This window comes from Podarcis pityusensis (assembly GCF_964106645.2).
Source record: "Podarcis pityusensis genome assembly, chromosome: 4".
Lineage (NCBI taxonomy): Eukaryota > Metazoa > Chordata > Lepidosauria > Squamata > Lacertidae > Podarcis > Podarcis pityusensis.
This window is the reverse complement of record NC_138027.1, coordinates 17,446,309-17,462,812: the sequence shown is the minus strand read 5'-3', so window position 1 is coordinate 17,462,812 and position 16,504 is coordinate 17,446,309. Positions and strand designations below refer to the sequence as shown.

General features: G+C 44.1%; 1 protein-coding gene across 3 annotated transcripts in view; it reads left to right on the top strand.

Moving 5' to 3' along the window:
- Positions 1-16,504, top strand: part of MTMR2 (myotubularin related protein 2) — a 43,353-nt gene that overhangs the window by 17,309 nt on the left and 9,540 nt on the right. For all 3 annotated transcript variants that reach the window (XR_013985104.1, XR_013985105.1, XM_081002052.1), the window contains exons 4-14: positions 1,251-1,345; positions 1,829-1,939; positions 3,521-3,622; positions 5,152-5,235; positions 7,432-7,581; positions 8,496-8,684; positions 10,014-10,199; positions 12,018-12,224; positions 14,583-14,675; positions 15,192-15,305; positions 16,025-16,201. Coding sequence is in view for 1 of the 3 variants with exons in the window: in XM_081002052.1 (XP_080858178.1) it covers positions 1,251-1,345; positions 1,829-1,939; positions 3,521-3,622; positions 5,152-5,235; positions 7,432-7,581; positions 8,496-8,684; positions 10,014-10,199; positions 12,018-12,224; positions 14,583-14,675; positions 15,192-15,305; positions 16,025-16,201 (1,508 nt within the window). In the remaining 2 variants the exon portion in view is untranslated. The remainder of the gene's footprint in view (positions 1-1,250; positions 1,346-1,828; positions 1,940-3,520; positions 3,623-5,151; positions 5,236-7,431; positions 7,582-8,495; positions 8,685-10,013; positions 10,200-12,017; positions 12,225-14,582; positions 14,676-15,191; positions 15,306-16,024; positions 16,202-16,504) is intronic.

Here is a 16,504-nt window from a genome sequence, read left to right as displayed (position 1 = left end):
TTATTCAAAAGGAATAGAAGAAATGGGATGATACCACTTTTTCCCTTTTATAAGAGAGAGAAAGGAAAACGTGAAGTCATTTCTCAGAACAAAGCACACTGTTTCTTTTATTAGGATTAAACAGAAAGCTCTTCCCCTTTGTTGAAATTCCTTCTGTGTTCAGGAACGATAACCAACTAGTAAATAGTTATGTAAAACCCTCGTGTATCTATGACTGCAGATGGGTTAGTTGTTAAAGAACTTCAGAGGGTTTTTTGTGTGTTTTTTGCTGGGGGGAAGGGACAAGCGCAAAGCACGTTTGGCCAAGATGTTTAAGGAAAGCCAGAAAGGGCCAGCATTTTCATTATCTATCCATAAAACAGTACTCTTAGGCTGGATAGATATAAACAGTGTTATATGATGCTACTCCCATATGCCTGAGCGTGGGTATGAAGTGTGAAATTCCTTTCTTTAATCGTCGTTTACATTGCCGCACCCACTTCTCTTGGTGAAACTGAAGGAGAGCCACTGAGAAGAGGCTTTTAAAGTTTTTTTTCAGTGGCAAGAAAAAGCACAAGTTGAGCTGATTTCACCTTTGGCCCACCAGGGGTTGCTGGACTACAAATTCCATCAGGCCCAGCAAACAAGACCAATGGCCAGGAATTGTGGGACTTTCAGTTATTATTATTATTATTATTATTATTGTTCCATTTATTAAATTTGTATACCACCTTTCATCCGAAGATCTCAAGATGGTTCATGGCATTAAACTACAAGATAAAAAAACAAAATACATAATGAAAACAAGAGCAAAACAATAACCTTCCCACCCACACCCACAACATATTTAAAAGGATAGCAGTGGTTCTCAAACTTTTTTCTCTGGGCCACATTTTCCGAATAAAAATTTGCTTGCGCCACACTGAATTATTTTTATATATAAGAAATAACTCTGGAAAGCAAAAAGAAGCAACTCCTAGCCGTGTTTGATTTTGAAAATCATATTCTGCAAATTTTAAAAAAGTAAATGATACTATACTATACTGCACTGAAATGTTTAAATGCTTATTTGATTGCCCTTGAATCTTCCCTGAACACTTAACCATTGTCTCCTACCTTTGAGAACCACTGTTCGTTCAGCTCCATCTCTTCAAAGCTTCCTCCTCACCTGCTTTGAGAGACATTGAAAGGTGTTTCAAGCCTCGTTGTAGCACCTCCATGTGGAAATACATATAATATGTATATATAACATATTTCTTTCTTTCTCCCAGCAAAAGATGTTACTCACATCTGCCCATTCACCGGCGCCATTAGAGGAACTCTGACAGTTACAAATTACAGGCTGTATTTTAAAAGCATGGAAAGGGTAAGGCTCAAATTGAGCAACTTTTCACTTGTTTTTCACAAGTAGTCTGGTCTGTGCCTGGATGGGCAACCACCTGGGAATCCCATGTTCTATGGGGAAAGAAAAGTGGGATGTGACTGTAACAAAATAAATGTATCAATGCATTTCCAGCCTCGTCATCAAGATGTTCAGCTTTTGGGTGCTCCAAGCTCTGTCTAAAAGTAATACAATCATCCCTTGGTTTTCAAACAGCTGAGTTCTCAAACATTTTGGCTCCCGAATGCGCAAACCCAGACTATTCCAGTTTGCAAACTATTTTTGGAAGCCGAACGTCTGATGGGGCTTCCGCAGCTTCCAATTGGCTGCCGGAGCTTCCTGCAGCCCATCAGAAGCTGCGCTTTGGTTTCCGAACGTTTTAGAAGTTGAACAGACTTCCACAGTACGGCTGTACTTTGTTTTAGGAGGTTTTAGACTTTTCATTAACGCACTACATTTCCTCCCCAGGACCCTCCGTTCGTTCTTGACGGTCCTCTGGGAGTGATCAACAGAGTGGAGAAAATTGGAGGCGCTTCTAGCCGCGGCGAAAATTCATATGGCCTTGAGATTGTGTGTAAGGTAAAGCAGATCCATCTATGGTTGGTGAATTATGGCTAGGTTCTTGCCCCACAGCAGTGGTCTGTTATGTTCCTAAAAATCACATGTTTTTAAATTCCTCTTTGCTGACTTTAGATAGAGCAGCCCTGCAGAAAGCTGCCATGTAGGACTTGAAGCTGAGTTGGCTAAACCAAGAAGAAAATACTGTATTTTTCCGTGTATAAGACTATATTTCCCCCCAATTTTTTTAAGTTTAAAACTGGGAGTCATCTTATACAGTGGACCCTCTGGATACAAATGTAATTCGTTCCAGGGGTCCGTACGTACCCCAAAAAATCCACAAGTAGAGGTGTTGCTTCTGCGCATGCGCGCGGCACGATAGAGCACTTCTGCGCATGCGCACGTGGCGAAACCTGGAAGAATACACTTCCAGGGTTGCCGTATTCACAACCCAAAAGTTATGTTACCCAAGGATAATGTAATCCGAGGGTCCGCAGAATGCTGCAATTATTTATTTCTTAATTTGGGGCTCAAAAAATAGGGGTCCTCTTACACATGGGGGCATCTTATACACAGAAAAATACTGTATATCCCCCCCCCCCCAGTGCTCTATATTGAAAACTCTGATCCTAAACCTCCACTGCCTTGCAGGATATCTTTGGGGGAAGAAATGCCTCAGGAGTAAACCCTACAGAAATCCAGAGTGGAGTCCCTGAGACGGTTGGATGGTGTCTCATATGCCTCCTTCTGGCAACTCCTGCAGCCAAGCTGGTGCCAAACATGTTGCTCTGCTTTCCTTTGGACCACATCAGTGAGGCCGAGAGGGGGGGTCTTATCATCTGGGCAGCCCAGGACCTCCATACACACTGCTCAGGCTTGTGCGCCTGGGAGGTCACTTTGGTGCTGCTAACACCCCTGGAGGCACACTCCATTGTCTCTCAATAATAATAATAATTTATTATTTATATCCCACCCATCTGGCTGGGTTTCCCCAGCCACTCTGGGCGGCTTCCAACAATGTATTAAGATACAATGGTCTATTAAACAAAAGCTTCCCTAAACAGGGCTGCCTTCAGATGTCTCCCAAAAGTCTGGTCAGGGCTTTAAAGGTCAGCACCAACACTTTGAATATATAGTGGGTGACAATCTCCATACAGATAGAGGCCAACAACAATAGTACTGAGGTTTAAGAAGATGCACAGAAACATTGCAAAACCAATCCCAAGCCTTTTAGACCTTCAGTCCATCATGGGAACGACTCATCTGTTTCTGTCGTTGGCATCTGTTCCTATTTGAACTGAAATATGAGGTCTTTGGGATTCCAAAGAAGGCTCTACTCTGCACCGTAAAGTCAAGTGTAAGATGTCAAGTGTAAGATGTCTGATCCTTGCAGGCATGTAGGTGCTCTTCTTGCTGTGTCCTAACTCTCCCCTTCCGCCACGCCTGCCCCCATCAAGATATTGCAGTTCTACTTGGGGGTAAGAAAGAGCCCCCACCAGTGTAGCTAGTGGTCAGGAACGATGGGATTTGTAGTCCAGTGACATTTGGAGGGCACCCGATTGCAGAAGGCTGGTCTGCTGAGTTTGGCCTAACATTTTTCAGGATGTCCGGAATCTCCGGTTTGCGCATCGCCCCGAGGGCCGCACGAGAAGGTCCATATTTGAGAACTTGACAAAATACGCGTTTCCCGTGTCAAATCATTTGGTAAGTGCTTTTCTGTTGCTCTTGTGGCACGCATGGTAAAATCGACATGAATTTAACCATTCTTAAGAGATAAATTACTTCGGGTCATAGTGGATGACAATCTTTCATTAGTAAAAAAAATTTAATATAATTTTCTGCTTTACAATTTCAAATAAACATTTTACAAACTTTAAAATATCCAGCAACTTCCCTTCTTCTCTTTCCATGGTTCATTTTGCATATCTTTCATCCCTGCATATTTTACAATAACCATTCCAATTGGTTTTCTACTACTACATCCATCAAGAATTATTTACTCTGTTGAATTTATCTTAATGCTGCCAGCGTTTTCAGCTGTACACCGTTATTTTCCACATACTCATTAAATGTTTTCCAGTCTTCTTTAAACATATGTTCTTCTTGCTCTTTTAGTGTATGTTAGATCTGGTACACCGTAAAAGAATTCCCAGTGGCTCCGGCTTAATCTTGAGCTGGGAGACCTGGGAACTTTTATTCCCCAAGCTTCCCAGCAGCAATTTTGGGGGAAATCTACTGGTGCTTGCAGCCTTAGACTCGGGCAAAAACCCTCCAGGTCATCGCTGGTTTAGCTTACCTCATAACTGCACACTGTAATCCAAATTGAGGCAGTTGAGATCCTGACACCCTCGCCATTCCTGAGGTGAAAAATATTGGTACCACCACTGATTGTAACCTCCTCATAGCGCACCACAAAACATGAGCATCCCATGGCTGTTTTTGGTTTTAAAAAGCCAGGATACTCGTAAAGTGAATTAATTTTGAATTTTAAATTGTTGTAACCTGCCCTGAGACTTTCTGGTGAAGGGCAGGTCATAACTTTAATGATAATTAAAGTTTGTAGGACTCGAACCAATGGCTTCAAGTTAAAAGAAAAGAGATTCTGACTCAAGATCAGGAAGAACTTTCTGGTGGTAAGAGCTGTTTGACAGTGGAACGGTCTCCATTGGGAGGTTGTGGATTCTCCTTCCTTGGAGGTTTTTAAGCAGAGGTTGGATGGCCATCTGTCATGGATGCTTCAGCTGAGATTCCTGCATTGAAGGGGGTTAGATTAGATGACTCTCTGGGTCCCTCCCAACTCTACAACTCTGTAATTCTATCATTCTATAATTATAATTGTGCTGTGGGTGCTGGCACAAAATGGCTGCCGTAGGCAACCATCACAAAAACGGAATAGGTGTCATCCATGTGATGTTGCCTTGAAAGACTGCTCTGTATTTACACTGCCAGAAAAAATAATTCTTTTCGCACAAAGTCCCTTTTCTCCCCAACCCCCTTTTCTCCCCCTTTTTCACCCCCATGGAGATTTTGTAGGTAATAGATCAGAATACAAAGGAATATGAAGACGTGTACACTGATGTGTTAATTACAACGTACAAAGACAGTTTCTTTTCGTTCATGCCTCAGTGTTATAGAAACAAAAAAGACTGTGCAGAAATTGTTATTGGAGATGCCAAATAAAATGGAAAATGAGCTGAAAAGAACTGATTTTTTCTCTCTCTCTTGTTTTTAAGTCTCTTTTTGCATTTGAATACAAAGAAGTTTTCCCAGAAAATGGCTGGAAGGTTTATGATCCTGTTGTGGAGTACAGGAGGCAGGTAAGCACCTCCATTCTACCTCTGATTTACACTCCTTCCTATATGTCAAAATTGTATACTATTGATTTAGGCTTGAGGAACCTCTGACCTGTAGGTGAACTTATTAACCCAAGTCCAAGCTGGGCCCAGATCAAGCACTGCACTAAATAATTTTTAACTTGGTTGGTCAAATTCTGGCTCAGGAGCCACCATGAGTGGCAAGAGCAAGGAGGAATTCTGACACTCCTGGACTGCAGCCTTCCCCAACTTGTGCCCTCCAGATGTTTGGGGCTCCAGCTCCTTATCATCTCTAGTCAGCATGGCCAGAGGTCAGGGATGATGGGAGTTGTAGTCCAAAACATTTGGAGAGCAACAGGTTGGGGAAGGCGGGCCAATGGCTAATCAAAATTTAAAAAGCAGCATCAAGCCTGTATTGTATGCTGTTACTTTCTCCCAGGCTCAGTGAACCAAAAGCACCCAAAGGCGCAATGGGCTCTGTCTCGCCAGAAGAAAGCACTCGTCTTGCATTCTGTACCGCGACCTATGACAATCTTGCCGAAAGGTTATTCGTAAGGGGATTTATATGGAGTTTATATTGTTCAATTTAAGGTAGTGCTCAACTCCCCAAGGTCTCAGTTCAAAGTCTTTGTGGCTACATGAGGACCTTTATCAGGAGATACCAACTATCAGTGTGTGTGTGTGTGCGTGTCTATTAGATACCAAGCATATGAGCATCTTGATGCTTGAATTGTGCTACAATTCATATTCGATGGCTGTGTTCTTATCACGGAAGCAAGGAGCAACAGCATATGCCTTCAGGAAGGGCCATAGATAGCTCACTGGCAGAACATCTGCATTGCATGTGGAAAGTTCAAAAAAAAAAAAAAAAAGGAAAGTTCAGTCCCTGGTATTTCCAGGCAGAGACCCTTGTCTGAAACCCTTGAGCACCACTGCCAGTCATTGTTAAGCCAAGCTTCCTCAAACTCAGCCCTCCAGATGTTTCTGGCCTACAACTCCCATGAGCCCTAGCTAGCAGGACCAGTGGTCAGGAAAGATGGGAATTGTAGTCTCAAAACATTGAGGAAGCCTGGTGTAAGCAGTAATGGGCTGGAAGAACCAATGATTTGACTCTGTGAAAGGCAGCTTCCCCTGTCACCAGCTCTGAAATCATTTTAGATTAGTTTTGGAGAACGGTGGTGGTAGAAATCCTAAATAACTTCCTTGAACTTTTAAAGCCCTAAATGGCCTTGGCCCAGTATACCCTGAAGGAGCTTTTCCACCCCCATCGTTCAGTCCAGACACTGAGGTCCAGCTCCGAGGGCCTTCTGGCAGTTCCCTCACTGCAAGAAGTCAAGTTATAGGGAACCAGGCAAAAAGCCTTCTCGGTAGTGGCGCCTGCCCTGTGGAACCCCCTCCCACCAGATGTCAAGGAGATAAATAACTACACAACTTTCTGTACACATCTGGAGGCAGTCCTGTATCGGAAAGTTTTTAATGTTTGATGTTTTATTGTTTTTTTTAAATATTTTCTTAGAGCCATCCAGAGTGGCTGAGGCAAACTAATCGGATAGGCAGCATATAAATATTATTATTATTACTATCAGCGTCCTGTTGGATCAGCTGGGACATAAGCACTAAACCTTCTTCTGCTGTTGTTCCCCAACAACCTGCATTCCTCTAGTATATTTGACTCCCTTTGTCTCCTGTTACATTTTAGGCAGGTATTGATGTAAGCACTTCCATTTCCGTTTCCGAGCACAATTCAAAGTGTTGGTGCTGACCTTTAAAGCCCTAAAGGGCCTCAGTCCAGTATACCCGAAGGAGCGTCTCCACCCCCATCATTCTGCCCGAACGCTGAGGTCCAGTGCCGAGGGCCTTCTGGCGGTTCCCTCACTGCGAGAAATGAGGTTACAGGGAACCAGGCAGAGGGCCTTCTCGGTAGTGGCACCCGCCCTGTAGAACGCCCTCCCATCAGATGTCAAAGAAAAAAACAACTACCAGACTTTTAGAAGACATCTGAAGGCAGCCCTGTTTTGGGAAGCTTTTAATGTTTAATAGGTTATTGTATTTTAATATTCTGTTGGAAGCTGCCCAGAGTGGTTGGGGAAACCCAGCCAGATGGGCGGGGTATAAATAATAAAGAATTATTATATTATTATATTCCATTTGAATGATGGGGACGGGAAGCCCAAACATCTCTATCTCTTTCCAAAACAGGGAATTCCTAATGAAAGCTGGAGAATTACCAAGGTGAATGAGCAGTACGAACTGTGCGACACCTACCCTGCCCTCCTGGTGGTTCCTGCCAACATCTCGGACGAGGAACTGAAGCGAGTAGCTGCATTCCGATCCAGGGGACGCATACCTGTAAGCTTAACGTTGTCTCTTACTGTGGCCACAGCCACACCATGCCTTTAAAGCACCGCGGTACCGCTTTAAACAGCTTCTTCCAAAGAATTCTGGGAGTTGTAGTTAAAGGCCCGTATTCCCCTCCCGGAGCTTCAATTCCCAGAGTTCCGTGTGAAGAGAGATTGATTGCTGAACCGTTCTGGGGAATCCTAAAAAAAAATCATCGAAAAATTATTTGGGGCCTCCTAACAACAGACAGCATCTTAAAAAGCAGAGACATCACCTTGCCAACAAAGGTCCGTATAGTAAAAGCTATGGTTTCCTCAGTAGTGATGTATGGAAGTGAGAGCTGGACCATAAAGAAGGCTGATCTCCGAAGAATTGATGCTTTTGAATTATGGTGCTGGAGGAGACTCTTGAGAGTCCCATGGACTGCAAGAAGATCCAACCTATCCATTCTTAAGGAAATCAGCCCTGAGTGCTCACTGGAGGGACAGATCGTGAAGCTGAGGCTCCAATACTTTGGCCACCTCATGAGAAGAGAAGACTCCCTGGAAAAGACCCTGATGTTGGGAAAGATGGAGGGCACAAGAAGAAGGGGACGACAGAGGACGAGATGGTTGGACAGTGTTCTCGAAGCTACCAGCATGAGTTTGACCAAACTGCGGGAGGCAGTGGAAGACAGAAGTGCCTGGCGTGCTCAGGTCCATGGGGTCACGAAGAGTCGGACATGACTAAACGACTAAACAACAACAATAACAGCAACTCCTCTCAGTACCCTTAACGTACAGCTCCCAGAATTCTTTGGGAGAAGCCATGGCTGTTTAAAGAGGCGTCGTAGCTTTAAATGTATGGTGCAGATGTGGTCTGTTTCTTCGGCCTCATATTTATTTTTCTTTTTGAATAAATAAAGCCTTCCTTCTCCTCAAAAGGTTTTGTCCTGGATTCACCCGGAAAGCCAAGCCACGGTCACGCGCTGCAGCCAGCCGATGGTGGGCGTGAGCGGGAAACGGAGCAAAGAGGACGAGAAGTATCTGCAGTCCGTCATGGACTCCAACGCTCAGTCCCACAAGATATTCATCTTCGATGCCAGGCCAAGTGTGAACGCTGTAGCCAACAAGGTTGGATAATCGTGCCTTTCCCAGCAGCAGGAGTCAGGAGCCTCATGCCTGGGTACCAGATGTGGCCCTCAGAGCCCCTCTGTCTGGCCCTCTGTTCCCTTCCCAACCCACTCACTGGCCCTGGTTTGGTTTGCCTGAACTCTGATAATGCCTGGGTGTATAAAGGTAAAGGTAAAGGGACCCCTGACCATTAGGTCCAGTTGTGGCCGACTGGGGTTGCGGCGCTCTTCTCGCTTTACTGGCCGAGGGAGCTGGTGTACAGCTTCCGGGTCATGTGGCCAGCATGACTAAGCCGCTTCTGGTGAACCAGAGCAGTGCATGGAAACACCGTTTACATTCCCGCTGGAGTGGTACCTATTTATCTACTTGCACTGCATGCTTTTGAACTGCTAGGTTGGCAGGAGCAGGGACTGAGCAACGGAAGCTCACCCCGTTGCGGGGATTCGAACCGCCGACCTTCTGATCGGCAAGTCCTAGGCTCTGTGGTTTAACCCACAGTGCCACCTGCATCCCGCCTGGGTGTATAAGTGTGTGCAAAAACTCACCTGGTGCGCAGAAGTAAGGTTTTCCTTCGTTTCTGCACCCTCTTTTGGCACTGGCCCTGCCTGCCACTGGCATGTGGCCCTTGAAATGTTGCCCAAAAAAGGGAATAGAAGCCATTAGCTGTAAAAGGTTCCCCATCCTTACCCAACTGTGTTGAGGAATCTGAGTAGTAATCAAAAACAAACAAACCGAAAACCTGATACTGTATAAGATTCTCCCTCCCCTGGTTCCTCCCAGAAATGTTTTCTGGAGGGTTGGAAGCTCTGGAAAAGTGTGGGAGATTGTTCTGGAACTTGAAGAAAGGAAAGGAGGAGGAATTGATCGATAATTGTCCTTCCTCTAGCAGGTGCCTTCGCTGGGGCTGCAAAGAATCCCGGGGCCTGTAGTTTACCCCTCACCGTGCTGCAATTCCTTACTACCCTTAACAAACTACAGTTACCAGGATTATTTGGGGGGAAGCCATGTGCTCTGTGTGTATATGCAGCCGGGGTCTTGAGCCAAGAAGGGCTGGCTTGGATCTAGCCCAGCAGAACACTTGATTAAAAATACAATTAGAAAGGGGCAGTAGAATTAAAAGAGTGGTAAATCAAAGCAGCATTTTTTAATGTAGCACTCATTCCCCAAAAGGCATTCTAAAAAGTTGGATGGTCCTATCCCATAAGCCACATCTGTTGAGCACCACAGATTCCCTCTCCCTGCCGTAGGGCAACACACTAGGCGAAAGTTCAACCTGCAGGCTTAGGGTCTTACTCAGGACAAAGGCGGTCTAACCTTCATTTTCTTCAGGCCAAAGGAGGAGGTTATGAAAGTGAGGACGCCTATCAGAACGCAGAGTTGGTTTTCCTGGACATCCATAATATCCACGTTATGAGAGAGTCATTGAGGAAACTGAAAGAGATTGTCTATCCCAACATAGAAGAGACGCACTGGCTGTCTAATTTGGAATCCACCCATTGGCTGGAACACATCAAGGTACGTTGATGTGTGTTTGTGTGTGTGTGTGTGTGTGAATGGCAATGTGTGGGTTCTCCTACCGGTGTGGTTTCGGCAACTTCCCCCCATCCTTGGCAGGTTGCAGCACCAGCAAATTGCAGCGTCAGAGATGCAGAAGCCTAGATGTTCTGTGACTTATCTTGCTGAAGCTGCTGCAACATTGCAGCTAAGAGACCATCGAGAGTGGAAGCTTAATTCATCTGAGTGTTTTATGTAGGAACCTGGCTGCCTCTTCAAAAGAAGTCTCTCCCCCAGCCCCACCTTTTGAAAGAGGGAGGGAGAAGACAAAACTGAAAAATATGTGGTTTGTTAAAGGACTGTGTAGATGATGAGCCTTAGGAGCAGGAAGTCTTGAAATGCTCCCACGTTGTCCCTTTTGAGACATAGAAAGCAGCTGCCCTTAGCTGGAACTGTGGAACTCACTCCCACAAGAGGTAGCAATGGCCAACAGCTTTCGGAAAGAACTAGAGAAATTCATGCAAGATCAGGCTATCAGTGGCTGTGTTCTGTCTCCATTTTCGGAGGCAGTGTGGCTCTGAGTACCTGTTGTGGGGAAGGGTGCTGTTGCCCTCAGGTTGTGCTTATGAGCTTCTGATTGACCACTGTGAACACAGAGAGCTGGGCCAGATGGGCCATTGGCCTGATCCAGCGGGGCCCTCTGTGTGCTTTTATATATTGCTGAATGCACACATACGCGTTGGACTATAATTATACATACTTCATCAACCTTCTGAGAAAAATACAAAACATTAAACAAAGCCACAAAGACTTGCAAACTACCCAGCCTAAAATGAACTAATGTCTGGTTTCAATAGATTTTTCAAATGCTTAACTCAGTCTTTTAGATAAGTTCATGACGATACCAACAAAAGGTAATTTTGGTGATATTCACAATACCGAGAGATGCTAGTAGAGTTGTAGATAGATGTTAATAAAGTTGTAGACAATGAAGTTGTAGATGACAGGGTGCTGGCTTTTTGCACCTGTTTTGCCCTGGCAGTCCAAATAGTCAAAAGGCCGCTGTTCGCCCCCAATGGGGCCCTTTTACTGGGGCTTGCAGGTAGCACACTCCCAAGATAGTTTTCTGGGCTTCTTCAGCGGTCTAATCTCAAAGTCTTGATACGTATATTGATATTCAATCTTATAGAGAATACTCTTTCATAGCTTAAGCTTAAGAGACTGATTTGCTTAGCACTACTTCCATCAGCAGCACAAGTTGCATTTTTCTAGCATGAATGCACACATCCAGCATTCGAAATTCGCCAGGCGCGTTTTGCACCTTGCTATTGTCCACTTGCGACCAAGTGAAGATGTCCCTGCACCAGCATGGCGCCTGATGTCTCCAACCTCTGGAGGTGCATGCCTGGGGGTCCTTGGATCTTGACCGTTTTCACACACTAGCAGCACATCCTATAGAATTCTATCCATTTTATTCCATCTTCACAATCAGAATGAATTTCAGGAACCCCAAAGACGTATTATCCGGCCCCAAAAATGGAACCAGGCATTCCGCTTTGGCGAATGTAACCCTGGTTTAAGGAGCTGTCGGGGCACCTAGCTTATGCACCTGAGTTTCTAACACGTGCAGGTTGCAAAATTGTAAAAAAAGAAGAAAATAAGACGTGTGATCGCTCCTTGTGGAACATCCTTTCTCACTCGTTCGGTCCTCACCTCTGTAACCTGGCTATGCAGACAAAAACCCAAGACTTTGTTCCCATTCTCAATTATAATTGTCATGTGTGGGGAGGGGGGAAGCTTTATGTTGTCTTATGTCAGGCCATTCTCTTTTCTCCCCAGTTGATTCTCGCCGGTGCTCTTCGTATTGCCGACAAAGTGGAGTCGGGCAAGACTTCCGTGGTCGTGCATTGCAGTGATGGTTGGGACCGGACAGCCCAGCTCACCTCACTTGCCATGCTCATGCTAGACGGCTACTACCGGACAATCCAGGGCTTTCAAGTGCTGGTGGAGAAGGAATGGCTGAGTTTCGGGCACAGATTCCAGCTGGTGAGTCGCCAACCCCTGGAGTTACCAAACTGACTGCTGAAATTTAGGGTGTGTGTGTGAATTTTTCAGCTTTCATATTCCAGGAATGAGGGGTGCTAAAAAGTTGTAACATGACCAGGGAATCCAAAAGATATTTTGGTTGAATTAATATAATGTTGTTTTGCTTGGTAAATGGAACGTGTGTAAAAATTGCATGGAAATCATTAAAAATGATTGCCAAATACTTGCACTTATATCACTAGTATTAGTAGTATTAGTATTTAACATTACCTGACACTTTCAAAAGATAAAACTAACATTCTTTCGTTTCCCAAAAGAAGCTTATGTGCTTCTTCGTCAGACAAAGACTTGCCAAGTTAAATGTTGTTCAAACACAAAAATAGCAGCAGATTTGAATTCCTCACACCCAAAAACATATTTTTAAGGTCCCTCATTGAAGAAAAGTGCAGAAATTAAGTTTCAACACCTAAAATTACATGCCTCTCTGCTATATCTTAAATCAGTGGTTCCCAATTAGCTAAATACTTCAGACCGCCTATTTTTCAAAAGCCAAGCCATGGACCTCCTACTTTTGAAACTTTTGATATCTTTATGTTAGTTTTTGTTGTGTTAATTGTGCCACAGACCCCCTGAGTGGGTTTTGCGGACCCCCTGAGATCCGCAGACCACCCATTGGGAAACCACTGTCTTAAATGATTTAAGAGGTGGTTTAGGAGGGCAGACAACTGGGACACCTGCTCCAGGGCTGTTGGCAAGGAATTGGTGGAGTTCCAAAAATGTCTAAGAAAGGGAAGCAAGGCAAGGAAGTTTGGGTAACGAGCTTGATGCTATATGCCCACTTTTCTCAAGGACTGGAGAAAACAACAACAACAACAACAACTTATTGTTCTCCAAACAACTTATTGTATACTTATTATATTATTGTATACTTATTATATACGTGTAGAAGACTCCTCCTATTTTGGGGGACTCAAAATTAAGAAAATGGGGGCGGAGATTGTTGAGCTTTTTCGGGGGGGGGATTGCTGAAAATCGCTCACCCGCCAGACAGACAATGCCACTTGCACGCCTCGGAAAAGCCACCTATCCTCTGTCAATCACCCACCCAGTCAACACCAGCCCTTGCTGCAGCCACCAATAACAATCTCCAACTCTATCCATGTGTAAGACACTACACACTATCCATGTGTAAGACAACCCCAATTTTTAACATGATTTTTGAATACTCGCAAGACGAATGCCTCGCAAGACAAAAAACTCGCTAGACGAAAGGGTTTTTTGTTTTTTGAGCTGCTTCGCAAGACGATTTTCCCTATGGGCTTGCTTCGCAAGACGGAAACGTCTTGCAAGTTTGTTTCCTTTTTCTTAACACTGTTAATACAGTTGCGACTTGACTTCGAGGAGCAACTCATAGCACGCGGTGTGGTAGCCTTTTTTGAGGTTTTTAAAGACTTTGGTGATTTTTGAAGCTTTTCCAAAACTTTCCCGACACCGTGCTTCGCAAGACGAAAAAAATCGCAAGGCGGCAAAACTCGCGGAACGAATTAATTTCGTCTTGCGAGGCACCACTGTAAAAAAAACTTGTCAGATACATGGAAAAGTACAGTACATTTAGGCAGCAGAAAGTATTGGAGTATGCGGATATAGCAAGGCTAACTGGAAGAATCCGACAGCAGAACGATGAGACATTCCAAAAAGAATGGTCCAAATTTATGGTATACTTAGAGAAAACTGTATATAAATAAAGACACTCACAGGACTGAAATAAAACTCAGAACGTTTATTGTAAACATTTGGTTAGACCATAAGATGTAATGCTGTAATATAATAAGGATTGTATGTTTAAAGTATAATACAAAAATTTATTAAGGAATTATAGGGATTTATAGAATGTATATATAGTAAACACGCTTAAATAAGAGCAATGTAGAGAAGCCAGAAGAGGGGTGGAGGGAAGTTAATTCGGATAAGATATAGATTTTAAGGAGAATAATATTGTTAAGCTGAATTGTGTTTAAGATATTTGAAAAAAAAATATTAAAAATTATTGGAAAAAGAAAAGTATGGTACATTTAAAAGCATGAATATATTGTAACATAGAGAGAATAAAAATACGTTACGGAACAGAAATGGTAGGAAAGTGTACATCCATGCCTGTCAAATGAATTTGTATGTCACTTTGTGTCCTTTGGGTCTGTTTATGCTCTCCTCTCGCATTTAGGGCTTAATCCAGGTAAGTCATCCTCAGAGTAGACTCTGCACACTGGTGATTTGCCCGATTTAATCTGTACGACTCCTATTTCTATAAACGATACTGGTTTTCAGATACACATCCTGTGGCCTCTCGTTTTGTTTTAGAGAGTCGGTCACGGAGACAGGAACCATGCCGATGCAGACAGATCTCCTGTTTTCCTCCAGTTTGTGGACTGTGTCTGGCAGATGACAAGACAGGTAGATTTCTAGGGGTACATACGGGGCTTTTATTGGGACAGAGCTTGGGATTTTTATTGTGTTTTTTTTTAAATAAGGGGCTTTTATTGGGAGAGGATTCGAATTACTTAGGTACAAGGGTGGTGTTTGGGGACTGTTGCTTTTTAAAGCACAAAGTACGCATATGTAATTTAACTTGTGGAACTCACTACCACAAGATGTGATAATGACCACTCCATATATGTATGAGAGAGAGAGAATAATGGTGTATAAATAGTGGTTTTTTTTTGTAAATACATAAAATAGATTTGAGATCTCTCAGTGGAAACCGGTCAATAAATCCTGTAAATAAAATTCTTAACTGGGTGTCAAAAGAGGGGTGGTCCATTTCTCCCTTCCCTCCCACCCCTCTCCTCTCATCGATACTCCCCAGCCCCATATTCTCTCGAGTATAAACACTTTGCAGGAATAATGTTTTCATGTCCCGTTGGGGAAGTGTCCAGTGAAAACAAAATCTCAACCGCTTGTCTTTTGAAGTTTCCCACCGCCTTTGAATTCAACGAGTGCTTCTTGATCACCGTCCTGGACCACCTGTACAGCTGCTTGTTTGGGACGTTTCTGTGTAACAGCGAGCAGCAGAGAGTCAAAGAGGTAAAGCAGCAACAACCATCCCCAAACCCCATGGGCTGCTTTAAAAAAAAATAAAACATTTTGCTTTCCTACCTACCGTCGTTGGGGCCCACAGGTTACACACACATGAGGGTGGATGGAAGGACCCCAAGTGAGAGGCAGGGAAGACCTCCTAAGGTGAGAGACTGAGAGAGCAAAGGGATGCTCCCAGGTGAGATCTGGGAGGGTCTACCACTTTCTGGGTGAGACAAGATTTGAGAGCTCCTTTTGAGAAATTTATTTTGCCAGGCTGGTTTGGATGGGGTAGCTTCTCCCAATCTTTTGCGATTAGAATTGTGGCAACTATTGTAGCATACATAAAGAATTTCCTGAACCTTTTTGAAAGCTCCCTGTGAAGAGAGATTGATTACCCATAATTCCTAGCAGGAAGGCTTCAGGATTTTTAGGGAAAGAGCATTTAAACAGTTTCTTAAGTTCATTATAAATCGTTTCCCAAAACTGATATTTTTACAGTTCCACCACATGTGGATCCATGTTTAAAGGCTTTAATAAAATCTTAAGGGGAAAAAGAAATAAATAGAAGATCCACGCCTCTTCTACAAAGCAGGCGGTAGACAACATGGTGCCCTCCAGCAACTCCTGGTCAAGGATAATGGAAGTCCTAATTCTGCAAGTTGCTAAAACTTGCAGAAAAGTGCCACAAATACAGTAAAGCATCCGTCTTCCCTCCTGTTTTTCAGGGCCTTCCCAAAAAGACGGTTTCGCTGTGGTCTTATATAAACAGCCAGCTCGAAGACTTCACCAATCCTCTCTATGCCAGCTACACCAACCACGTTTTGTATCCCGTGGCCAGCATGCGCCACCTGGAACTCTGGGTAGGCTACTACATCAGGTGGAACCCGCGGATGAAGCCACAGGTAAGGTGACTAGGAGGAGGAAAGGGGTGAAAACTGGGGAGGTCGAAGTTTCTCTGCATTGCATGCTTCTCAGAGCCTGAGCGCATGCTTGGGCTGAGAGCCGCTGGACAAGAAGCTTGCTTGATCCAAAGGTTCACGCCCTTGCCAGACATGATTAACTATGGGACGCAGGTGGGTGGTGCTGTGGTCTAAACCACTGAGCCTCTTGGGCTTGCCGGTCAGAAGGTTGGCGGTTCGAATCCCCGTGATGGGGTAAGCTCCTGTTGCTCTGTCCCAGCTCCTGCCAACCTAGCAGTTCAAAAG